General features: G+C 42.4%; 1 protein-coding gene across 3 annotated transcripts in view; it reads left to right on the forward strand.

The window, feature by feature from the left end:
- Positions 1-23,220: 23,220 nt before the first annotated feature.
- SEC24B (SEC24 homolog B, COPII coat complex component) overlaps positions 23,221-25,961 on the forward strand; it is a 43,850-nt gene continuing 41,109 nt past the window's right edge. For all 3 annotated transcript variants that reach the window (XM_080344268.1, XM_080344269.1, XM_080344270.1), the window contains exon 1: positions 23,221-23,477. In XM_080344268.1, the coding sequence (XP_080200394.1) occupies positions 23,357-23,477 (121 nt within the window). In that variant the 5' untranslated portion in view covers positions 23,221-23,356. The remainder of the gene's footprint in view (positions 23,478-25,961) is intronic.

The raw sequence follows: 25,961 nt of genomic DNA on the forward strand, positions 1-25,961 counted from the left end.
GTCCACATACACACAGACACACATGCATTTTCCTTTATTAAACTTGGATAGATTGAAACTAAGCATCTTAAATTGCAGGTCAAGAGCAAAAGCAGCCTAATAGTTTGATTAATTTGATTTTAACCTGAAAATAATTAGTTCTGCCAAACTTTCATTATTGATTAATAAAACTTCTAGCATTACAATTTTCTTCTGTTCCAGTGACAATATACGTACTGACTTTTGTAGCAGACATTAAGATTTAATATCTTCCTAGGCAAATATTGACCAAGACAAGAGGTCAATATTGACCTGTCAAATCAATAAATCTAAACATTCACATTGGCAGTAGTTAATCTGCTTATACTCATTCAAAAAAACCCCACAAAAGCCAAGATTATCAAAGAAGTTAAAGTTACTGGAGCTCAGTAACATACTTATCACATCATTTACAAAACTAGTAACAAGTGTTTACTTGGAACATGGAAATTAAAAGTTAAGATCGCCATAAATCTTACCTACTTTGACCTAACTAGAAACTAGGAATCACCATCACACACACTTTTCAGTTGGATATTTAAAAGCCATGTTTGTCTAAGGCAGCTTGTAATTTTAGTGCCTGAGTGCGGGTCTGCAGGGTCAAAGGCAAGAATTAGGTGCACTCTCTTGCAAATACCTGCTCTGCTAAACACCCTGGCTACACTCACTCGCACTGAGACACCAGTAGCTCTGGGGGGAAAAATAATAAATAAAAATCTCTTGGGGAGAGGAGGAGAGGTTTTATTAGAGCAATTTCTTCAAAGCTCTGGGTAGGAAGCCAAAATCTGCATTTACGAAGGTTTTCGGCAAGGAAATCAGTACAAGGTGTCCATCCTAAAGAGCTTTCCATGTGTGGATGTGGAGCAGTAAGACTTCCTAGCAAAGGTTCCAGCTTCCCCTAAAATCTGTTATTTATGATGGCCTTGTGATAAAAAGTTAGTATTCTGTCTGGGTTACAGGGCAGTGGGCATACACCTCATCAAGCTTTCAGAGAGGATTTTGAAAAGGATTTCCCACTTACTGCATTAATAACTCGGTGTCTGACAGAGGCACAGCACAGAAGCTGAGAGCAGAGGGGGAACGGTCTTCTTTCTCCTCCGCAAAGCACATTCTCGAATACAATATTTAAGGTCTCTGGATCCTTTGTGTTTATTTCTAGAACTCAAGCAACATCCTGGCTATGGATTATCCATGAGCTGGAACTGCAAATTGCCATGCAAATGAGTACACCAAGCACCCTTATTAACAGAAAGGAAACAAAGACCCTCCAGGAAAAGAGAGGGGCAGCAGACAAGGAGAAAAGGTTCCTGTGGGTCAGCTGTGGGGTTAGCAGAGGGAATTCAAGGCTTGGAGCTGAACCATCAACAGCCTCTCCCCATTCTCACAATGGGGCATTGTTCGAGCATCTCAGTGATGTCCTCTATTAATAATGGTGTATTCTCTTTGAGTAGCCTGCCCTAGAAACCATACGGATCAGACATCAAGTCCCACATACTTTAGCAAGGGGGAAAGAGACGAAGCATAGAAAAGCTAGGCTTGCTCTTGCATTCCTTCACTGTTGAGGGCAAAAGAATAACACAAAGCATGCACGAAAATATTCTTAATAAGGTGTGTAATCTGGTCATGAAAAGTGGAGGGAAAATAAAACTGTAACACTACCAGTTTGATCCTCTCTTTCAAAGTTGGGATCATAGTTGTATTCTCTGCCCTTCACGTGAATGCAGCTGAAGTGGAAGAGGTTTGCAGAGCACCATTTATTTCACTTGTCAGCTGTAATCACGATCACCATCACTTGTGCTGCAGCTATGCCCCCGTGAAACAGGATAGGGGTCCCCCATTCTCCTGGGCCTTGCTAAAGTATAAAAGACATCGATCCTGCCCTGAACAGTTTACCATCCAACCAACAGGCAACAAGCCTGAGCAACATAAAAGCAGGCAGCGAGGCGGTGCTGAAGTGAAATTTATAGCATTTCTGGGTTACAATGGATAACTTTATATGCAGTCAAAGGCGTCCAAACAATTTAGAAGTATTGAGCTTATTGTAAAATGAGTAATTAAATGGTAACAGCTCTGCTCAGGCAGGGTTCCACGTGGTGCCCTGAGCATGCTGCTCTCTAAATATGGGATAAGTCAGTGAGTTCATGCTTAAGTTGTGTTAAGGCTTTGCTTTTCTCACACAACTCTAATCTAAGCCAGCTACAAAGAGCTGCAGAGGAGTCAGGAGGCCATAAAGTCGGTTGTGGAGGATGGAGAAAGATGGTCATAGAGGGAATACCAGCAGTAGTTGGAAATATGGCAGTGAGTGTAAGTTGAGCTGTCACCCTATGGCATTGACGTTTTCCAGCAGCCAAACCTAAAACTGAGCACTAACAGGCTGTTGATATCGCACCTAAGAACAGCCACAGGAGCTGAAGTTTGTCCGATGGGTAGTGTGTAATGAATGACTCTCAAAGGCAAAAAGCAAGAGGCATCGGTGAGCATATTCAGAAACTAGGGACTGGAGGAAAAGCAGCACTACAAGGCAGGCACACTAAGTCGGTGGATAGATGGTGGGCTTGTTTGCAGGGGAAATTTAGTACCAACTAAGCTAAGGTGTGAATTTATATAGCCCTAGCTACTCTGCACTAGCTTCCTGTGTGGATAGCCCTAATCTGCACTAAGAATGCTTTTGTGAGCACAATGACACATTTACTACAGGAGTTAATGTAGAGCAGCTAATGTGCTGCAAATTCACACCCCGGCGAACGCCGTCCTGGCTGCCCCTGCTGACTGCACAGGAGCACTTGCTCAGCAAGGGGCACTTCACGCAATGTACAATTGGGGAAACATTTCCAAATGCTGGTGATGAACTGGGGCAGGGCTGCCTGTACAGCCTCACAGACAGAAATCGTTAAGAAGGATTGAGCAGGGATGCTTGTGAAACAAATAGGTCTGGACTTTTGGATGAGGTTGGGAGGGTGCCCCCAAGGGTGTCCCAGAACTATTTTGTGCTATAAAATAGCACCTTGAATACCTGCATGCTAATATGCTTTATGTGTCTTATAGATATGATTCCCTTTCATCACACACAAAAAGTTTATTTACCTCTGTTGGAAATGGTGAAACTGAAATACCAATCAAGTGATGTACCTGAGATCACATCCAGAAAGGGATCCCATATCTCCTGACACTAAGCCCTGCTCTTAGGGGTCTGGCTGTTATAAACCACAATTTTTTGACTCTGTGAAGGGCAGAAAGTGCTACTACTTTGGTCTAGCTATCAATCTGGATCCAGATTTGGTGGCTGAGGCACTGCAGTATATGATGAACCCAGTAAAAACAGCGCTTGCTGGAACACATCAAAAATAACACTTTAAGGAAAGAGGCTTTCAACAAATCCCAGTCACTTCTGAAAAATGTTCGCTTTAATCCTACTGATGTTGCTGAGACCCTTAATCCTGCAACTGTCTCGCTTACTTGAGTAAACGTGGGGTGGAGAACAATCTGCTTCTATAGAAATAAACATACTCTTTTTATGAGTGACAGGATAAGCATGCAAAGTCTGTCATTACCATCATGACGAGAACGATGCTCTATGAAGAATGCCAATGCATCTGTACTCCTTCCACCACAGAGGACATGTCACTTTTATTATTGAAAGCTGCTGATGTGAATAACACAGAAAGGTTTCTCAACATTTCCTGTTTTGCTGAATAGTATGTCACATTGTCACATCACACTGTTATACGATCTAGTAATAAAACACCATAATGCACTTGCGCATGGAAACAGACTTAAGGATACGGAGAGTACATTAGCCCTCAATTATCTGGCCTTGGACAGCCTAAATCTCAACCTTCTGGATGCTTTCATGTCTTGTAGAAATGTGAAAAGTAGCATTCAGAAATGACAAGCAGCACTGGCCATAGTAATGTAACAGCATCTTCTATGAAGGCAGACGAAAAAGTGTGCTGCGGTACATGGAAATATTAGGTACTTAGCAAGAGACATTCCACCTGCTCTTTACTCTATCTGTTTTTACCCTTAATGTTTTACAAATAAACATGCTTCCATAAACACTCAGCTATGTTTTGTTACACTGCAGTTACATAAAGAAGCTGCAGTGTGCTGCTCTGCAGGGATGAAGCTGTTTTATAACTGGATGCTCCAATAGGAAACATCTGTCTCTTATTTATGGGCACGGTTTAAGCCACTGAAAGGCTGATTCTTTACTCTTTCCTCTCCCTTCTCTCCTAGTGGCCTATTCTACAGTTTGCCAACTATTTACAGTGCATTCCAAATGTCCTTCTCTTATTTCCAGGCCTGAAATTAGCCATGATACTACTCGATAAGCTGACATTTCTGATGCTTAGCAGTGAAGGAGATGTCTGCCGCTTGCTTTTCAGCTCAGAGACGATGGGTACGGAGTGGTGAATTCCTCATAACTCGGAGGCAGCCAGTTCACTCAGGCAGGGAATGGCTCTGTGTTAGCGTATCCCAACTGTAACGCTATCGTTACATGGTTGAATTGCAGTTTCCATTATAAGCCTCATTTTCTGGGTTTGTAGCTCATCCGTAACTGGCCTTTAAGGTTGTCAGCCCAGCAATGAATATTATTCTAAGACTTTGTTAGAAAATTGGCTTAGCTTACCTTATTTTTTTTTTCCTTTAAGAGCTGAAGTCTAAAAATAGATTTTAGATGTGGGCTGTGAAAATCTCAACAGATCGCAATGCCCTCACCAAAATATCACGAGTCCTTTGGCGCACACTTTCAGCAAGCAGAGCAGCACAGACTGAAACATGGAACTTGAATTAAGGTTAATTGAATATCTCTCTGCATCTTGTGTGCCATGCTGCTCCATTCCTGGCCTTCCATCTCTGATTAGAGACACTGTCTATATTTAGCTTTCCCACACTAATCCAGTTCAGTCTGCCTGTTGGACTTGATCTCGCAAATTCTTCATTTAGTTTTGCTCAATTTCAAAGGCAAAAAAGAACACAGCTAAAAACTCTGTACACCTCCAACGAATGTAAAATAAATTCCACGCTTAGATGATAGTTCGGAGCATTATGATTATTTACAGTTGTGAGTTCCCCCCTCCCTCTGCTGTCTAACTATACTTGCTTGTTCCTCTGTGTCTCCACTAGCAAAAGTGGAGACTTGCTCCCATGGGAATGATTACAAGAAGGAGGTACTTTCTGCCCTAGTTACTGAGGCTGAAGGAAGAAAAGCACTCATTCTCTTGTGGAAGAACGTCTTCAGTTTCCAGGTTCCCTAAAACTTTGTGAAACCTATGTATGAGAACTGTGAGCTATATTTTTGGATGTCTTTTGACTCTGCTCTGGCTTTGGGGCCCTTACTTTTTCCCACAACTCTCAGAGAATGTGTCTTCAGACGGACTTCTCAAAATGCTTAATCCATTGCTGAACGTCTGTTGTGTAAGAGGGTCAATTCATTCCCTCCTGAGTGCACCTGAGCTCCTCTGCAGCCACAGAATTTCTCTTTCAGTTAATGTGGTTGTGGAAAGCTGTCTACCATGCTGTTGAAAAAGACTTATAACCCACCCTTGATTTAATTCTCTGTCATGGTCTGACTGTTGGATTACAAACCCTTTAGAGCTGGTTTTGGTTTCCTTGCAAATTCTGTGAACGCTTGTGTTGAAGTCAGGCAAATGGCAAAGAGCGTGATAAATTTATAGGCTTGCCAATTGCCTTTGGAAACCAAGATTCCAGGGAATTCAAATATTACAGAATTCCATTTTGAGGTTTTGACCTGTTACAATACTTTCAAAGCTGATGAAGACAGTCAGAAACCTAGTGAATATGTAAGGCTCCTGTGCAAACAGGGAGTTTGCACAAGCAGATTTGTCCTCTTCCCACAGGTTTGCAGTCTTACAGTTTAGTGATACAGTACACAATTCCCAGCATGTACAGCAATGCCATCCAAAAAGTTTGTTACCCCTTGAATCCTCTCTGTCCCTTTGTCTAAAGTTGCTCCCCCAATGGCAGAGACAGCATAGCAGGCAACACGTCAGCTCCACTGATGCCACAGTACACAACCCAATATCACAGAATCACACAATCACAGAATGTCAGGGATTGGAAGGGACCTCAAAAGATCATCCAGTCCAATCCCTCTGCTGAAGCAGGAACACCCAGATGAGGTTACACAGGAAGGTGTCCAGGTGGGTTTGAATGTCTGCAGAGAAGGAGACTCCACAACCCCCCTGGGCAGCCTGTTCCAGTGTCTGTCACCCTCACTGAGAAGAAGTTTCTTCTCATATTTAAGTGGAACCTCTTGTGTGCCAGTTTGAACCCATTACCCCTTGTCTTACCATTGGTTGTCACAGAGAAGAGCCTGGCTCCATCCTCCTGACACTCACCCTTTTTATATTTATAAACATTAATGAGGTCACCTCTCCATCTCCTCTTCTCCAAGCTCCAGAGCCCCAGCTCCCTCAGCTTTTCCTCACACGGGAGATGCTCCATTCCCTTCAGCATCTCTGTTGCCCTGCGCTGCACTCTCTCCAGCAGTTCCCTGTCCTTCTGGAACTGAGGGGCTCAGAATACATCAACTTAGAGCACCACTGTGTTTAATTTATGTTAAAATACTGAGCATGGCACTGCTGCTAAGGAGCAGGTACATCTCCATCTCTGTCACTTCTGCTACAGAAGCAGTAACCTTAAAAAATGGGCAGGGCAGCCGGCTGGGGCAGCTTGGATTTAGCAGCCACTGCCAAATCTGACAGAGATCACAAACCAGCGCCCCCAATTTCACCCACATTATTCACTCACACTGTATTAAGTCATTCCTATTGGTTTTTACTGCTTTGGCTGACATGTGTGGATATCATATCGCCCATTGCTTAGCCAAGCTTGCTTCAGACCACAACTAGAGAGAATTCAGAGAAAAGCAATGCAATGAGTTTATCACCAGCTCTTCTGGCAATGATATACTCAGAAATTGGGCACAATTAGTCCAGGATCCTGCAGAGAGAAGTACCACTGCCTTCCTGCTCCATATGCACAAGTAAATCACATTTCCTTAAGTAAACTCAAATGCACAGCAGAAAACTGAATCTTTCCCCCAAGTCTCCCTTTTGCTTGTTCATTTTCTGAACTCTCAAGTTTTATTTCTTTCTGGAATTCCACTGCTAATGTAAAGGAAATTAAATATCAACATTTCTTTCAGCACTTTCTAATCATATGCTTTGTGGGTAGAACTTATGCTGTTAGTAAATGCATGTTAAACCTTGAGAATATTACAGTGCAGCCCTGGGACTTCAAGAAATTTCAAGGAAATAACCAGTCATTGTCCCGCTATTATGTCACAGCTACCTACAGTGTTAGGAAACAGAAAATTAATACTGATTAATGGATTTATCTGATTTACTCTCAATGCAAGAATGAGCTAACAAATTGAAACCTAAACTAATTTTGATAGGAATTAAAATTATTCTGTCCAAATTCATATCTAAAAATGGTAAAAGTCATCTCTCAGGAAGAAATGAAACAAAACACAGTATCTCTAAACCGATCTTTCTTAGCTTCACTAAATAAATGTAGACCTGCCTTAAGTGAGCCCAGCTCCCTGAAGATAAGAACTCCTCTGATGGGTCTATAATTTCTATGTATTTTACTCTTGTTTAAATTTAAAACTGTGCTGACAGTAACTCTGCTTTAAAGTGAAATTGTGGTCCTAGAGGCAACGTGAATAGAAAAAGTACAAGGAGTAATGGTTTTAAACCAGAAGAGGAGAGACTCAGGCTAAACATGAGGAAGAAATTTTTTACACAGAGGGTGGTGAAACACTGGCCCAGGTTGCCCAGAAAGGTGGTTGATGCCCTGTCCCTGGAGACATTAAAGGCCAGGCTGGATGGGGCTCTGAGCAACCTGATCTAGTTGAAGATGTTCCTGCTCATTGCAGGGGGGTTGGACCAGATGACCTTTGAAGGTCCCTTCCAACCCAAACTATTTTATGACTCTATGACAAACACCTTGAAGAGAGCAATTGCCTGTACTAGGAAATGAAACAATATCCTACTAATAATGTGTCCCTGAACCCAATAGTGACCAGTATTCTGAATACTACTTCTTCTCCAGGTGCACATTTTTCAGGGGCCTTTTGGTATTTTCAGTCTTCGGAGCAAGGCTCTCTGATAAGATGTAGCCAACCGCAAATTCAAAATACTGCCTCAGCCCAGCATGACTGCTGTGTTGACACGAGTTTGTGTCTTGACATTTCACCCTGCTGCTTGCACCGCTCATCATTAAGAGTCAATACAGCTTCCTCTTATTCACCCGTAACCTCTGGAATGATGAGTTTGCGTTCTGCTCCAACACCAGATAATGATTTAACAAAGTGGGAGACCACCACAGACTAACCAAGCCAGCAAAAACTGTTCCCCAGCAGAATGCCTTCCCTTCCTTTTACACTGCTATTTTATGGATGTGTGCACCTGATTCACGTTAGCAGAAATGTTTTACACAGGGACGTGCACTCTTGCAAAGACTGTTGTCTGTTTTCTGCATATGCAGTACCAAGAGTGCTGGGAACCTACAATATGCAGTACAATATCTGAACTGAAATAAACAGTGTAAAAATGGGTTTTCTAGTTATAACTAATGTCTAAATCAGTATAAAAACAAATATCTAAATGGAGAAGTAAATTCAGATTTGATATTTTGTGGATGTAAAAGACACCAAAATGGATTCTTACTTAAACAAAGGCTAGAAGAAAAGTAAAAAGCCACTAACAAAAGCAGTTGTGCATGCGTCTGGAAGACAAATTTATTTGAAGGCAATATCTTCTGTGATTTTCTTGTTAAACTCACCTAACCTTACAGCACCAAGTTCTTATTTTTTCACATACATTACTGTAAAAATATTTCATGCAAATAACACTGTTTTCCCACGTACATTCACTTTTTTAAGCATTTTGCACCTGAGGTGCAATTTCTATCAGTACTGAAACTAATTCCTCACATCCTGCTAGTGATTATTTTCTGACTGTGACTGGTTATGTCGGTGTTCAAGGGGTATAATGTATGAATATGGACCATACTAGTGCTAAACTCCACTATTGTGGGATTTATTATAGATTTCTTTGTGTACCTGCTTGTTCTCATTAGTTACGACTTTAGTGTCAGGACTGAGTGCCAGTTGTCTGACTCTCAATGTTTCCATCAGAGGATCCCTTTAATATAGACTTCCTATCCAGCAATAAAGGAAAGCCATGTAATCCCTCCAACACTTCATACTAATGCCTCTGCATGATACTCATCAAAAAGTAAATAGTCCACCGCTGTTTTAAACCTGGTGGAAGGCCAAGTTTACATTTGCATTTCAGGATATAATCTACTCAACCTAGCACCACTTAACAAAATGCTAAAACTCTTCATAGCCCCGGGGAAAGTAATATTGGTATATTCTCAACACTGACCTACAAGAAGAGTCCCAAAATAGAGGAGCTCAAGGCCAGCTGGTTGGTTTTACGGGGGTTCGAGTCCTGGAAAAGTGGCACATGTCATGTCCACAGCTGGGGACGGAGGCAGCAAACTGAAGCTGCCCCCTGGGAGACCTGTCAGGTCTGGTAATAAATACAGATTTCCCACGTGTCAGTCATAGACCTCAGTGAGGTCTGGGCACAATGTACTTAAAATCCTTACCCACACTGTAGTGCCCCGTTTGAGTACCCCTGCTCCAAAGCGTCAGAAACATCTGTACTAAAAGCCATCCTGTGGGTTTGCTAGGTGAACTCAGTGCTTCTCTGTCTTCCATAAAAAAAAAAAGGCGAGCAGCTCTCAGCTGTAAAACAGAAGTCTAAATGTCCTCTAAAGGCATATTTTTCTTTCCACTGCAACTGAGATACACTGCCTTCCCACTTCTCTGCGCAGGGCCAAAATATATGTTATTGATTCATTATAAATAGCTTTGCCGAGTAGAGCTTTGCCTGTTCTGCAGGATAAAGAATCCAAGAAGTAGAGCTCAAGGATGGTGGAAGATATTTGCTTTCAAGAAGAAGGTTATAAATAAGCTGTATGCTATCTCTAACACCTTATTTCCTCATTCACAGCTGAATCCTTCCTCATGAGAAAATTTAGAGAGGACTTTGCTACCACATTTGTGGTGAAGCCACAATAAATCCAACCGGATATTCCACTCAAGGGAGAGATCCGGGGGGAAATGGTATAAATTGCCAGCAAAAGCAGAACTATTTCAGGGTGGTCTACTTAGAATTAACTTCTCTGTTTGTTGATTGTGTTGTTGATGATTGGCCAAGATTTTTTTCGGAAGCACCTAAAGCTAACTCGAAAGGTTGTACTTGGGAATGCAGACAAATGGCCCAAATCATACACATTCTGTGCTTGAGCAGTTCAGCCACTGGTTTAATTATTAAGGAAACATGTTACTTATTTGTCTTCCTAAACTTTTTTAAAATCTTGACCTTTGATTTTCAACCAACTGCGATGTTGTCTTTATCTAATCAACAGTTCTTAATCTATTCCACCAAGGAAAGAAGTAAAACTCTGTACACATGAGACTTTAAAAGGCATAAAAACGAAGAGCAAGATGAAGCTATTTTCCCCAGAATGGCCAATCCAAGAGTAAGCTGCCAACATTCCCACTTTTTAGATGCCAGCTTGCCAAGATAGGAGAGTGTCTTTCAACCTTTCCTAAAAAACCCTGGCGTGGAGGTTGTCAGCTTCACTTTGCGGTGCCGTGTTGGTGAGGGATCTCGCCAGGAAGCAAGTGCATGGAATTAGATAGCAAAGGAGAGACCTAGAGATCTGAAACACAAGTGGTGGGATCACAGTGGGGTAGTGCTGAAGAAGCTGGCACAGACCCAGCGAGCTGTTTGTGGTAGAGAATTATTACAAATCCTCATCCTCATTCCATGAGAGCAGTTGGTAGCTGTTAACTACATAGAGACTATAAAAGGAGAATGAGGACTGGCCACCTTCAACCAGAAGAAGAATGAATAAAATGCATTAGGTCTCCTACATATGAAGAATCAGAAACCTATACAAATAAACAATTTCTGCAACAAGGCACCGTGCCAGCAGCAACAGTCTGAACTGCGAGTCTGCTCTGACAGCAATGAGAGATGGCAGCTACTCAGAAGACATCACCTTAAAATAATAACAGCAAAAAGCTCCCCAAATCTGCAGATGGAGCTCACTGTCTGGCTTTTTTAGGAACAGAAATACTTTGGCCATAGATAGATTAGTTTCTGAGTTTGGCTTTTGAGTAATTGAAGGAATTAGGCAGTGATTTAAGAAGAGTGGATCACCCGAAGTCCATACACGGCTTGGCTCTGTTAGCAGAGCTTACTGCTCTTATCTCATTTCTCTTGATTTTAAGAAGACTAATCGTCAGCACAGCAGGGTACATGCAGAAAACCAAAAGGTCCAATTCTGCAGTTCTGTTTGCATAAGCCTGCAGTAACTCACTTGGGTGAGTGCTCAGTAGAAAACTGATAGGATGCAAGGATCTCCCCCCGGTCTGGACAGTCTCAAGGCAATTACAGGACAGAGAAGTGAGGCTTCCATTAACATTAGCGGCATTTGTAAGTCCAGATTCTCTCTTTTCCTGTGAAATTGTGTTTAGATACATCTGTGTAATAAAAACAGAGAAGAGACCCCCAATAAATTAATATGCACTGAGCTGAACTTCATGGTGGGGTGCAGTTAAAAAGTGGCGAGTGGGAGAGCTGGAGGAATAGATTTGACCAGAGCCTCCAGTTAACTGTTCTATAGTCATCCTTCCTTTTATTTCATTCCTTCAATCAGTCTTTTTCTTCCGCACATTAATTACTAGTGAGTGATGTACTTTTTAGAAAGGTTGAAGTAGTGCTGACATCCTCCTACCAGGCAAAGTGTCCAGCCTCAGCTCCAAGAAGCTCCTGATTGCCCTGATGATACTGAAAACACCATCATCTGCTCATTAAAGGGGTTTCCATTCTCCCCGTGCTAGCTTTGAAATTAATTTCATACAAAAAGCTCCATGTAACAGTGGGCCTATCCGCAAGAAGAACAGCACTGGCATCAACCACTATCTTTAGTTTCTTTCTCACCCTCTGTGACTGTAGATTGGTTAATCAAGATTCTTGTGCAACTGAGTATGCCTCCCATTTTTGTACTCCTAGGAGCACTGTTAATCCTCCTTCCAAAGGAGGGCACACATTTAAGATTAACTTTTGCAAGAATTCAGTGTGAAATGCTCGTAAGCGGCCAAGGGACTTTTCAGGCTTGACACTTGCAGATCAGATATCCCATGATTTGCTTGGTGAGACTGTTCTGAATGTTGTCCTGTCATTTACGGATCAAGTCTAACCATTTCATCATAACCTCTCACGTGCAAAGCTCCCACCACTTCCTCCTTCAAATCCCTCCTTAAATGCATTTCCTTTGAAAGGTTTCCAATGTTCCTCTGCTCACCAATAACATCTGCACCCACTTTATGGTAAAGTAATATCAGCGACTTGTGCCTAAAGTAGACTTTGTGCTGCCTGTAGCAGGGCCTAGTGTTCCATCTGTTTGCAAAACATATACATGTCTTAAGATCACCCCCTTCCTTCCTCTCAAAAGCAACCAGGAACTGATATAACCCAGGATCAAGTTTTGATGGCAGACCCACCGGTCGGGTCCCACCAGTGGAACGGGTGAAAAAATCAGCACAAACTTCCCAACAGCTTCTTAAAGAAAGAAAAAAAGGAAATCTGTCTATTGCACATGGAAATCCTCGGAAACCTCACAAGTACACTTATCACGCAAGGAATATTTGCAAGCCTTATAGAATAGAAAAAGCAAAAATTAAACTATTTCTCATCATGCTCCCTGTTCTACAAGACAGACTTTTCCTGGAAGCTTAAGGCTTACCAGCATAGGCTTTCTGATCAAGAACAAGTTTTTCAGCTTACCCAATTAAACTTAAACAGGTACATTATCCTTTCAGGAAATATTTGTCTCCCTGTCTCCTCCCTCCAAAACCTCACAGAATTACAGTCAGCTCATTAGCAAGGCCAAGCTGGAATTTTGCTGCAACACCTGATGACCGCTGACCCAGACGAAAAAATCAAATGTAAAATACAGCATGTGTCCCCTTCACCACATTGATCTCTTATCTTCTTTAGGACCTCACACCCACACTCCCCACATCCCACTCCCACCTCCCACGCTGCTGGTTTTGCCCTCAGCAGGACCTGAAGTGCGATCTGGTCACAAAAGTGGCAGCAGCAGCAATGGAAGCTGCATGGAGGCACTGGCTGAGGAGTCTGTTTTCCCTAAAATGCCACCTTGAAGAATATACATTTGCCTTAGGTGCACAATATAGTATATGCGTAAGGGGGAGCCATAAATGCACAGACAGTTCAGTCTGGGAATTGAGCTACTTATTTATACCCTATTCTGGACTTTTCATTCTATACATTTAGATACTCAAATGAATGGCCTCTTTTTATGCAAGGCTGAGAAATGCATTTACTAAATATGGAAATAGGGTATCTAAAAATAAACACACAAGTATGAAGATGTTAACCTTACTCTATAAAATGGGGGCAAGACAACCGCAGCAACTTATATGTCCAAAATACTTTTAAAAACTATCCCTTCTCCCCCCTCCCCCCCCCCTCAAAGAACCCTGAGCAAAACAAAGCAAAACATAAAAGCCTTCACAAAGATTCCCAGAGTTGAGTGAACATGTCCCAAAAGGCACAGAGAAAAGATGGCTAGTGATAAGTGGGCTCTCTGTGGATGAATAGCCATTTATGTTGGCAAAGGACAATACAAATTTGACATTGTTTCACTAATTTTCACATTTGACATTTTATGGCAGCAAGCATCATAGCCCAGCAGAAGACAATACTATCTCATGGTAAATGAACAATGTGAGCACTCACAACGTCCCCAGCCACTGCAGACAGAGGGTGATAAAGCTACACAGCAGCTGGAGTTTTGCTACAGTGACAAGCAAATATAAACACGTAAATGGAGTTTACAGTTAATCTTCATATTTTTGGAAGTCCTTCAGCACAGCTCTAGCAAAAGCTTTTCCAACACCTTAGTTTCAAACTGGAATCACCATTAAACCTATCAGGTTTCTGCCCAGACATAGGAAATCCCCTCACTTGAATTCCCAGGTGTACTTCTAATGTCTCTGTTTAATTATGTCCCCGCATTTTAATTTCATTTTATCCTGGAAGTTTTTTCAATATATGTTTAAGTCATATTATCGAGCAAGCTAAACCTGTCCACATACAGAAACACAGATCTTTTTGTTACCCAAATCCCAGCAGTCAATATTCTGGATCAGGGAAGTAAACTCCTGGGTTAGTAATTCATAGCAAACTAAAAGGCAATGCCTCTTTTTTAAGTGCCAAAGTAGTCCTCCCAAATTTCTGCAAACTGTGAGTTACTGTTTCACTCAGCACAACAGTCTTGTACATATTTCTGTCTCAAATTTCACCCCTGAATGCCTACCAAAAAAAAGTGCCATGGCTCAGCTGGGTTTGAAGTATTTCTTCCTTCCTTTTTGTCTTTCCCAGCACCGTTATTCTGCATACAGCAGCATCTCCTAGTGGCAGCACTGCCTCTGCTCGCTGGACAACACACTGAACAGGGGAAATTTCGTTTCCCACCATTCCATTTCCATGTGCTTGTGCAATAAAAGCAATCAGCTAGGATCAGGTATTGGTACTCAAGCTACACAGCAGTATTTACCTTTGTTGAAGGGTGGGCTTCCACCTGGGTTACAGAAGGATCTGGCAATGTGAGGGTTGTGATCCTCCCCACCAGCTGCCAAGCAAGGCAGGGTGGGCTTTGCCAAATGGCCCTGTCCAAGGGTCCTTTGTGGGAAGAGTTTCTTCAAAGCTCAGATCAGATATCAGGTCTAATTTTATGCTAAATTGTGCCACTGTAATAGTACTGACTTCCTGACTTCTTCAGCTCAAACGAAAAAGGTGTCTACTTACTTTCTGAGCTGTTCATAATGAAGAATTTATTCTACGCATGATCGGGAAAAAGAAAAGTGCTTGCATGAGGTTGTATAAGTACTGTGGATAGTTTCCATACCATAGAGGCAGCAATTTACAAAGAACTGGGGGAACACTTCAATAATTTCTGTAGAAAGGTTAGAGAGATGCACAGGATCTCAGTGCGCTGACTGCAGCAGAGAGATTAGAGACACTTTTCAACGTTTCAGCTCTGAACTGCAGCTAGCAGGCTGGAGCTGGTCACTGTGCACAGAACCAAGCACAGTGTTTTCAACACTCACAGGGTGGGTACAACCCTCGGAGCTGCTTGACACCCATTGCATCCCCTTTGGGCATTGCCACTGCTGGGCACAGCACAAAAGGCCCGTATTCCAGAGACAGTTGCTATTCAAGGCAGCTTAAGCACCCGCTTAGCTCCTCTTGAAGTCAAGATTAAATGTCAGGCACATGTTTCAGGACTTTACTGAATCAAGTTAAGTCTATTATTTGGAAGGGAACTTGCCTACTGAATTCATTCTTAATTCTGTCCATTATATCCATGCTTGCATTACCCCAATCTGCAACCATTTGGAGCTTCAGTATTGTTTTCAATGAAGCCTGCTGAAGGACTTTAAAACAGACCAAGTATTCAATCTCCAGCAGTAAAAAAAAAGTTAAAAAGAAGCAAATAAGTAACATCAAGCCTGTGCAGGAGTGCACTCTCACAGTTTCCTGTCTTCTGCATAGATAAATCAAGAGTACTTCTTTTTTTGTTTCATATGGGCTTTGATCTCTGCTCCACTATAATTTCTCTGGCAAGGGAAACATCATACAGCAGTAACAAAACCAGCATTATTTATTTATTGAGCATTCTCTGTGTGACTGACATTTACAATCCCCAGAGGGAGACACAGGCCCTGCCTCAAGGGTCTAGCTGCCTGGAAAAACAACACAGTTTAGAGTCACTGGCCAGACAATAAGAGCCAAATATGTGAACCTCAAACAATTCACCATTTACATTTAAATGTTGCCTTTTTTTGATGGATTAATATAGAAAGGCCGAATAGATGAATGGTGGGTGGGGAATGAAGATCTAAGTTTCCACTGCAAAGTAGAAAAGGCAGAGAAGGTGCTATTTTCACTGCACCTGGAACAGCTAAGTACACTTGAAAAACCAGGAGATCAAATCCTCAAGAGGACTGGATATTGATGCTCCTTAATAGGTAGAATTCAAAAAAGAAGCCCTGAAAATAACTGAATACCTCTTCAGTGTGAAGCAAGAACTAGAAATGTGTTAAGCATTGATGTGATCTTGAAGCCCAGGATCCGCAGCGCTCTCCTCTTTGTCCTCTCTGCCTCTCTCTACCCACCAAAACTCCTCTGTTAACCTGTATTGTATTCTGCCAGGTAGGAAAATCCCATCTAAACCTAAACTGATTCTCCTTTTTTTTTCCTCCAAAGAAGGTACTGCTGCACAAAGGGAGCAGGATTATCTCTGGGGGCTTTATGAGGTGGGAAGAAGAGCTGCAGAGATTGCAGAGTAATCGCTTTTCCATGAACTATTGTGCAACCTGTCAAACTAGGCAAGTAAAAGCCCCTATAACCTATTAATAACCAGTATCACTGGCAATGTTGCTTCCTTTCAAATATTATTTCAAATATGGGGCATCCTACTGATTCTCCTGTTATGTGATTGCCAGTAATGCTGCCACATTGTACACTGCTTCTGACATCCTATACACCAATAAAAGGGGGGAAAAAAATTAAATCATAAATCTAATTATTTTTTTTAATTTAGTGTTATTACCTGCCATTAGTTGAAAATCAGTGTTTTTTCCTAATCAATTCTGTGTGAAATCCTTAAGAACTAATGACCTCAGCACACTACATGGGAATAGATTCATGCCCCAAGCTAGCAGAATGCATCTTGCTTACATCTCCTGCAGCTGGGAAATGTGAATGCCTGCTGCTATTCTCAAGGGGCAATTTATTTATGGTCCTCCCCCATGTTGACCAGCTCTCTTCATGAATGCATTTACTTGGGGAACAGTAAAATAAAATCTTTGAGCACAGACTTCTCAGTTGCTCACAAGTCTCCAAGGAGATGGAAAAAGAAACCCCTAATTTCTCTGCTTTCTCCACCCTGCATGTACATAAAGATCTTGGTCCTGCAACACAACCCTGGTGTATAGAAAGCAAACAGTGTGCAACAAGCACAACAGAAGTCGTCACAGCTATAGGAAGTTGACAGCATGAAATTTGGTACAGGAAGGCCAAGTCTAACCCCAATTGCCCTGTTCAAGTCTAGCCTAGAGCCGGAAAGAAAACAGCTGGAAAGAAAAGACATTCACGTGACAGCATCCACTGCTTCCTGAACAGCTCCAGGCTCTCAGTGGTGAATGAACATGTGCTCCCAGTTTGAGAGACCTCAGATCATATTGGGTTAATTTATCTCCTGTAAACATAATCCTTCCTCTTAGGAACTATCACACTGGGGGAATGGTGCTTGTCCAATTGGTTTTTCTGACAGTATTTTGCTCTCAGAAACTATGCAGGAACACAGACATATGCTTAACATCCTTAATCTAGAAGGTACTTAAATGCATTATTAACTTTGGGTGCATGTTTCTGAAGCAGAAGGCTTGCTGAAATACTAAAAGGAATATAAGAAAATGGCTGTTTGATCTTCTGGCCAAAACAAATATAAATAAACAGATCTTTGGGGTCAACCTGATATGAAAACAAAAGGCTTTTTGACATAAGGAGAAAAAGAAGGGTGATGTGAGCTGAACTCAATATGAATCGAGTTGCCCTGCAAGTGCTGCAAGTCCTTTTGTCACCTGTCTTGATTCTGCATCCTACAGCAGTCAAAAGTGCTAAAGAAAGTACTTTTGAAACTGAAAATATGGACTCATGTCTAAATGGTGTCATGCCAGAGCTGCTTTCTTTGCAGGCAGTAAATAATCCATCAGCAAATGTTCATCTACTTCTAGAATGGACCCCGAACTGGGATCCCAGTTACAACAAACGCAATTAAGTAGAGGTGAAAGGGGGAGAAAATCCAGAGATATCTCTCACTGTGGGCCAAGAAGCGGTGATGTCTGTTTGTCCCAAGTCATAGCAAGCACCTACAGAAAAACAGTTTGCCTCAAAAAATAATGCCACACAACACTTCCCCTCTGTCCTTGCAGATGTGACCTCCATCTGCACTATTTCCAGTACAATGTGAAACCACACAGCACAAGCTGCTCTTAAAAGATAAGATGGCAGAGACCTATTTTAACTTCTTTTTAAAGCAAAAGCTTCACACCAAAAGTAAGTTGAACTTTACGTAGGAAAATTTACATTCTACATTAGAAAAATATTTAGATGCAGGCACTTGATTAGTGAAAGGAAGTCACTAACTTTTATTGTTACTTTTATAATTTTATGTCATGGGAAAGCAAATATTGCAGTCTTAGCAAAACAAGTGCTAAACAGAGGTACTTCCTCCATTGCTTCCTGCCCAGGTGAATTTGAAATTACAGTGCCAACACTTATTTCAACAGAAGTCAGTGGTGTAAAAATAAAAGGTGAATTTCACCCACTTTGAAGAATAGAATTAAATTAGCAAGCGACTGCTGGGAAGAAGCTAAAGGTAGGTAAAAAGACACAGTTTAAAAAGCTCCAGGTTGTCAGAACAACTAGAAGCACAAAAGGACTCTTTAGATGGGTGTTTATGCATCTGATAAGATTATAAATAAACATGTCTTTCTCCGTGAATGCTACTACCTAGCTTGTGCTTGGAAATGAAACTGAGCATTACAGTTTAATATTTTCCATATATATAATGTCATGTGAACCAATCTGTAAGTTTTTTTATTCATTAGATTTATGTACTCTTCTGCACAGTGAAAAGCACCCTCCAGGTTCCCTCAGCTGAAAACAATGCACTGATACTCAGGAAAAAAAAAATTACCTTAAATAAGTAGTACTTGATAGGGTACTGTGAATATATATGGCTGTAAAAGGAGACTATGTCACTTTCTATGATGACTTTGAGCCAAGTTTTTCCTATACCAGTATGGAGCTTCATGTGCCTTCAGAGTCAGTCCCTCTGAAGCGGACAAGGCAGTCAGTGCAGAATCTGGTCCACAATATTTAATTGGCGTGACAAGCTTCCCCAATATTGCCAAAACATCTTGTGAGAGGAATTTTTCATTTAGTTTCAGAGGGCAGCAGTCTCTTCAGATAAGGATAGAGGCATTTTAGCGTCTTATGTTGTTTCAAATGTACACAGAAAACCAGAGTTTCTAAACTGTTCCTACAAAGTCCTTGAGGTTTACAGCACTAAGCTGCTAATCCACGGCAAGGTACTTTCAAGTTTCAGTTGTGCCTCAATGTTTTAATTATCTTCTATTTTAGGTTTGGATGGTTTGATCTACAGTTCACATGAGCCTATCTCATTGACTGCATTCACATGAGAAACCCTTTGAAGCCGAGGGGATCTCCATGTGACTGAGCTCCTCAGGACCTATGGTGTACATAAATAGTGGAGCTTGCACAGTCATAAAATGTAAGGGAGAAACTGCGTCTTTTGGTTTGGGTCTGTGGATTTCTTACCACCCATGCGAAGAAACAGTGGGGACCAGTGATGCAGACACGCATTAAAAAATGAGAAACATTTTTGTACACAAGTTCCCAGGCTTGCAACACATTTCTCTTTAAGAAGTAACAGCAAGCTGCACTTTGGGGGCAAGCGGCACATCTGGAGCCACAGAAGGAAGAAGGGAGCTCCAGTGCTTCAAATGAGTCATTGTTCCATCTTAATGGAAAACCTATAAAATATCAAACTGCCAGAGAGTAATAGATCTTTCAGGGGTTTATTAGTTTTACAGGTCTTATAAAAATTACTGGAAAAACATAAAACTTTAATAGCTGAAAACCGAAAAGGTTTCATGAGCTTAAGCTTGGCCTGTTTGGAGCCCAGCATCACTACACTTCTACAGCTGGGATGTGGCACACCAGCTGCAAAAATTCCCCAGACTCCCTCGCTTTTGTTTAGCTGTTCTCCAAGGTCACATGAAAGCTTGTGGTTAGAGTGTCCCTTTGAACACAATTTCATGAAAACATTTAGATCTCTGGATATAGCCGAGGTTGTTCCTTAGTCATAGCCAGCCTGGTGATTTCTAAGTACTAATGCCGAGGACTGAAGTTTGCAGCTGATGAAACCATGCAAGAGTATTACAAGTCTAGCTATAGAGGAATATGTTTATCTACACTGCATATTCAATGTGCTTACCAGGCATAATTGCCAGTCAGGAGCATCAAATTAAGTAAGAACTTATATTTCCAGATTTGAAGAGGTACCCCAGAAATTATAGACTAGACCGTGAACAGGGATGAGACTCATCATTAGGGGTTCCAGGATGGAACAACTACTCAGACTTTCAGTCTCAGGCACAGAGGCCGTAATGATTAGCTATAATACATCCAGCAACTATCAGCTGTAGCAGTTCACAGAGCTCACCGCCTTGGTCCCAAGAAGAGCTAAATCATTCTCTTACATCACTCACTTACAGCCACCCCCGGATGGTGACAATTAGACTGCTGTTGATGTCAAGGTAGTCAAAGATGGCTGGATTGCTACCATGAGCCTGGCAATGGCAGTGACAGTCCCCTTTATCCTACAGTCTTCACAGGAACTGGTAACAATGATGTCCATATAGAATATGCATGTGCAAAGCTTTTCTTAGAGCTGGTGGAACTACAGCCAGGCAGATTCTGCTGCTTTCTGAGCGTTGGAGAGAACCAAAACCAAAACCAAACCAATCAGACAAACAAACAAAAAAAACCCCCCAACCCACAAACAAAAAAACACACCGTGAAAATTAAGCAAAATTCAGTCTTGTGTCCCCAACCTGAATACCTGCCAAGTGCTTCAGGTGGACACGCAGAAGCTCTGGTCATTGCTGAGACAAACAGCTCCTCTGGAGCTAGCTGGTTAATAAAGAAAAAAAACCCTACGTGGAATAAACATGTATGTGTGCGAGAAAGCTGAGCTGCATCACAACTGACTTATCTTTTTCTGGTAGGTTTTAGATCTTTGAAATATTTTCATGTAAAATGGAGCATGACTGCCCTGGAGCATCTTCTACCAATTAGCCGGCTACAGATGAAGTAGGGTGCAGGGATTTATCCTTCAGTCAGACGCAGAGGTCACCCGAGCAGAGGCACACTTTACAGTGACGTCAAGTGTCTTGATTTGCCTTTCTCATTCTGGAAAGCAATTGCACTACAGTGACTAGAGGCAACTTACCCAAATATAATCATGTTAACACATTCTGGGGCCTGTGATTGTGAGAATGTAAAGCTTTATTACTTAGCACTGAAGTGGCCCACTTTCTGTAAGAAAAGCAGGAGAATAACTAGAAATTCATTAGTGAGTTAGGGTGACCCACAGCTATATTTTGCTCTCTAGGTTTGGACATTTAATGCCCCTTTTATCATATTATGGTAATGAGATACACTTTCACATTTTGCTCCCCCAAACCCAAATGGCAGAGGGACCTTTTTGTGTCACTGCAAAACTTCCAGTGCCAAAGGCCAAAATAAATCTATTAGTAATTAAGCCTCATCAACTGGCCAAAGAATTTGCTACTCCTGTAAGGTTGTTGCTAGTCTAAGTGGAAGCAATGGCCTAGGTGAGCCAGCTCACGTGTTATTTATTGCATGATAGCATAAACAGCAGACAATGATGCTCATTTCTTGTTAATGCATTCAGATTCATTATAAATGAGGAAAACAAAATTAATGGATTTGAGTTTATGGTGGATTTCCATTAGGGGCTTATGCTCCAGCTGCCAGCACAACTGAATTTCCAAAGAATTAATGGGTTTAACCACAGTGTAATTTTTGTTTGTATAAAATAATTAATAAAGCCGTATGAAAGGTTTTGTAAAAGCATTCACAACAATGGGGAAATTCCCAGTTGCCTCTTCTTGCTTTTAGCACAATGATATATATCCCCTTATGGTTGATCTTAAATTGATGTGCAGTTTTCACAGATTGTGATATAGGATATATTTACAGTCTCACTGTTCAAGGAGTTAGAGAAACAAGACTTTGGAGAGGGAAACCTTTGACAAAACACAGATTCACATGTTGTTGCATGCTGTGGCAAAAGATAGTTGTAGTACAAGGGAGCACCTTCTAGAAAGGCCCTCAGAACAAAAAGGCAAACCAACTGGTCATGTATATTTCTCAATTATTTTGATCAGTTTCTCCAATATTTAAGGATGCCTTGCATGCTTTGAACAAATAACAGTAACAGTCAGAGCTGGACCATATGCTTAGCATACAGGCAAAATAATTTAAGAAGTATTAAAGTGTTTAATCACAGAAATGCACTAATAACCCGTAGGAAAAACAGCATAGAAACAGGGAAAGGACTGGTCAAATATGTGTAACAAGTAAAGGTGACTCAGTATCATTGGACTTGGTCTTGACAACATCATCACTGGTAAATGTTATTGTGCTTTTGACTTCTGTACATCCTGCATAAAGAACCTGAGCAATTAATTCAGTCTTGAACAACATCGGAGTGAATGACAGGTGACAGCTAGGTGGTAGACAGGCACACAGTCAAAATTAATACAATTCAGTGTGTGATTGACTGCAGAAATCACTAAATTGAAGGGAGATCCTTTGCCAACAGGGAGGCTCGCGAACACTTTTTCTGTTTAGACAACCAATGATAGGACAAGGGGCAATGGATACAAACTGGACCACAAGAGGTTCCACTTAAATTTGAGAAGAAACTTATTCTCAGTGAGGGTGGCAGAGCCTGGAACAGGCTGCCCAAGGGGGTTGTGCAGTCTCCTTCTCTGTAGACATTCAAACCCGCCTGGACACCTTCCTGTGTAACCTCATCTGGGTGTTCCTGCTTCCGTGGGGGGGTTGGACTGGATGAGCTTTGGAGGTCACTTCCAACCCCTGACATTCTGTGATTCTGTGTGATTCTGTGATACCGTGTACGACTGAAAAGCCTTGCCGCATCTCACCTCACTCCAGTCAAGGGCTTTTTGTCTATATAGATAGTGTACATATGGGCTATATAGAGAATACACAGCGTGCGCTGCCCGTACAGGAAGAACAGGGACTCGGGGCCTGAGCGGGCGGAGCGCGCGTCGCGGAGGCCCCGCCAGGGGGCGCTGTGGGCGGCATTACCGGCCGCGCGGCGGCGGCGGGAGCGGCGCTCGGGCCCCGCCTGCGCTCCTGCCCTCCCGCTCCCCCGGGGCGGCCGCGGCCTGCCGCCCGTTGGCGACCCTCGGTGCCCGGCTGCGGTCGGAGCGAAGGCAGGAGGAGCAAGAGGAGCGGACCGGAGCGAGGGAGCGCCGCGAGGAGCCATGTCCGCGCCCGCCGGGCTGCCGCCGCGGCCTGCCGGTGCCGCCGCCGTTTACCCGGGCGGGCCCGGCGCCGCTCGGGAGGCCGCGGCCGCTCAGGGCGCTGCGCCGCGCTACCAGAACGGTGAGGGGCCGGCGGCCTGCGCGGGCCTAGCGCTGGAGCCCGGCCGCGGGGGGCCCGGGGCGCGCTGCGCTGCCCCCTCCGTGGCGCCCCGCGGTTCTGGGGGGCCGCTCGGGAGCGGCGGGAGGTGCGGGGCGCCGAGGCGGCCGCTGTGGAGGGCTGCGGGGGGAGAAGGGCCGCCCCTTAATGAATCCCTTTCTCTGGAAGTCGGGCGTTATAATCCGCTTGGGAAAGGCACGTCCAGCTCCGGGCCGCCGCCGCTACGTGCGGGGTGAACTTTGGGGAAGGTGCAGCCCCTCCAGCCTCGCTAGAGAGGCGGGGGACCCGCTGCCTTCTCCCGTGGCCGGTGTGCGGCTGGGGGTTTGCGGCGCCGGCTTTGTGGCGTTTGGGGAGGCCCAGGCTCCTCCAGGCCTCGGCCCTGCCAGTCGTGCCTGAAAACCACTTACTGTAGATGAGATTACTGACAAGCTAAGCGTAACTGTTTAGGAAACTTACAAGTAGTAGGTTGGTAGGCGTTCACACAGCTGAATCTTTGGGGTTTGAGTTTGAATAAAACAGACGGGACCAGTGGAATGTGGGTCGCTGGAAAACAAACGTAAAATTGCTCAGAGTCACAAAGTACTGACTTGCTTTTCAGAGACCTAACTGCGCTGTGGATTAAAATAATTACCGTGCAGTTCCTTATTTCTTTTAAATTGGTGCCCTATAAAATCAATTCCTTATTAATACAACTCGTTAACTTTCCAGAATGCCTGTATGATCTTTGTCCCCACCTAATTATGGTTTGGTATCTAAATTGGGCCTCTTGTTTGCATAGAGTTTTAGCAGTTACTGTTAAACCCTTTATTTTGTAGTCGGGCTATTTTGTGCACAGGCAGTTCTGCACACATACAGTATGCAGGGTAATTACCTACAAAATTTTTTACTCATGAATATTTATCATGTCCAAAGGGGTAGTTAGGCGGTATGCACTTACATGCCTATAAAGTAAGTTTTGACTCAGTTTGCAGATAATGCAGAAATCACTGAAATGAATGAAAAGGGAGGTATTTAAATGGCAGATTTTAGGGAGATGCTAATGTCTGAGATGTATCCAAACTTTAGTATTATAATACTGAGTTTTGTCAGAATTATTCAGAAAATGCCAAGTTATATGGCTCTTAATAAAAACCGTGTTGTTATGAGGACACAGCTACCACAACATCAGTAACCTGGAAGTGTGTTTCACATAAACAGAAACTGACATAATACATTCTGCTTGTGTTTTTGACTGAATGAAACAGTAATTTAAAAGAGCCATCATTACTATTTGTTATTTTAATTAACTCCATGTTGCTGTTGATAATCTTAAAAACAACTTGTTTAAAACCTTGTAGTAGGCCATTTATTTTCTGTGAAACACTTTTTTTTTCAATTCTGAGAAATGTATACACTGTTCAGTAATCATCTTGAATTTTTATTGTGTAACTTGCTAACTCCTCAGTTTAACTTGGACTTCTGTGTTCCTTAGGATATCTTACAGTGATGTGTGTTTGATGATTTGTAAGGAAGAACTGTGTCATTTTATGTCATTTAGCAGTAACATTCCAGAATTTTTTTATTAGTGTGTCTGCCTTCTTTAATCTTCTGAAGTTATAACACAGTATTTGAGGTTTCTTTTCAAAAAGTGTAATAGGAGGGCAAGTAACAGAAAAAGACTGTACTGGAAATATCCATTCTGTTTGATAGAAACTAAATTTCACAAATAAGATTGCCATTGCTGTTGAGATATCGTTTTTTTGTCAGTATAGTGGCGTTTAAATGTAAGATACCTAAGTGAATACAACTATTTTTGTATTGTCTGGAAGAAAACACTAATGCATCTTTTAAGATGTTTAGAGTGGTTTGTAAGATTACCCTTGGTATCTCTACTAGCATTTTGAGATTGTGTTTTTCATTATGAAGCTATTTAGCAATGTTGTCTCTCCCTCCTCAGCCTTTGGATCTTTTGAATAGTTCCATTAAATTTGTTGAAGAGGCTGGAGGTCTGAAAGGTAAAATGTGCCTGAATATTTTGCGAAAATAGGAAGCTGAGTGAATGAAGGAGCAAGACATCAGTTCCATGTCTGAGCTACTGTGAGAGCTCCACAGTGGCTTGTTAGGTGGCAGTTGACAGGGCACAAAGTTGTCCCCTTTCCATCCTAAAAACCACATAAGGGTGCTTGAGACCACTGTAGTGAGTCTTCTCTGGAGATGGGTATAGACACTTTAAAAGTTGCAGAAAACTAACAGGTCTCCTTGGCTAGGAAGGAAGGTGGTGGTGTAGTGTGTGTAGACTACGTGTAGGTAGGGTAGGCAGCAGATGGCTAAATTATTCGGATGAGAGAATGAACGGATATAATAATCCAAACAAACATGGCACTAGCAAGCAAAGCTTTACTCTTTCGCATAGTGGTATAGCCATAGTGCTTGTTTTCTTTCAATTGTGTTTTTTTGCTGTTGTGTGGT

Source organism: Nesoenas mayeri (genome assembly GCF_963082525.1).
Source record: "Nesoenas mayeri genome assembly, chromosome: 4".
Classification (NCBI taxonomy): domain Eukaryota; kingdom Metazoa; phylum Chordata; class Aves; order Columbiformes; family Columbidae; genus Nesoenas; species Nesoenas mayeri.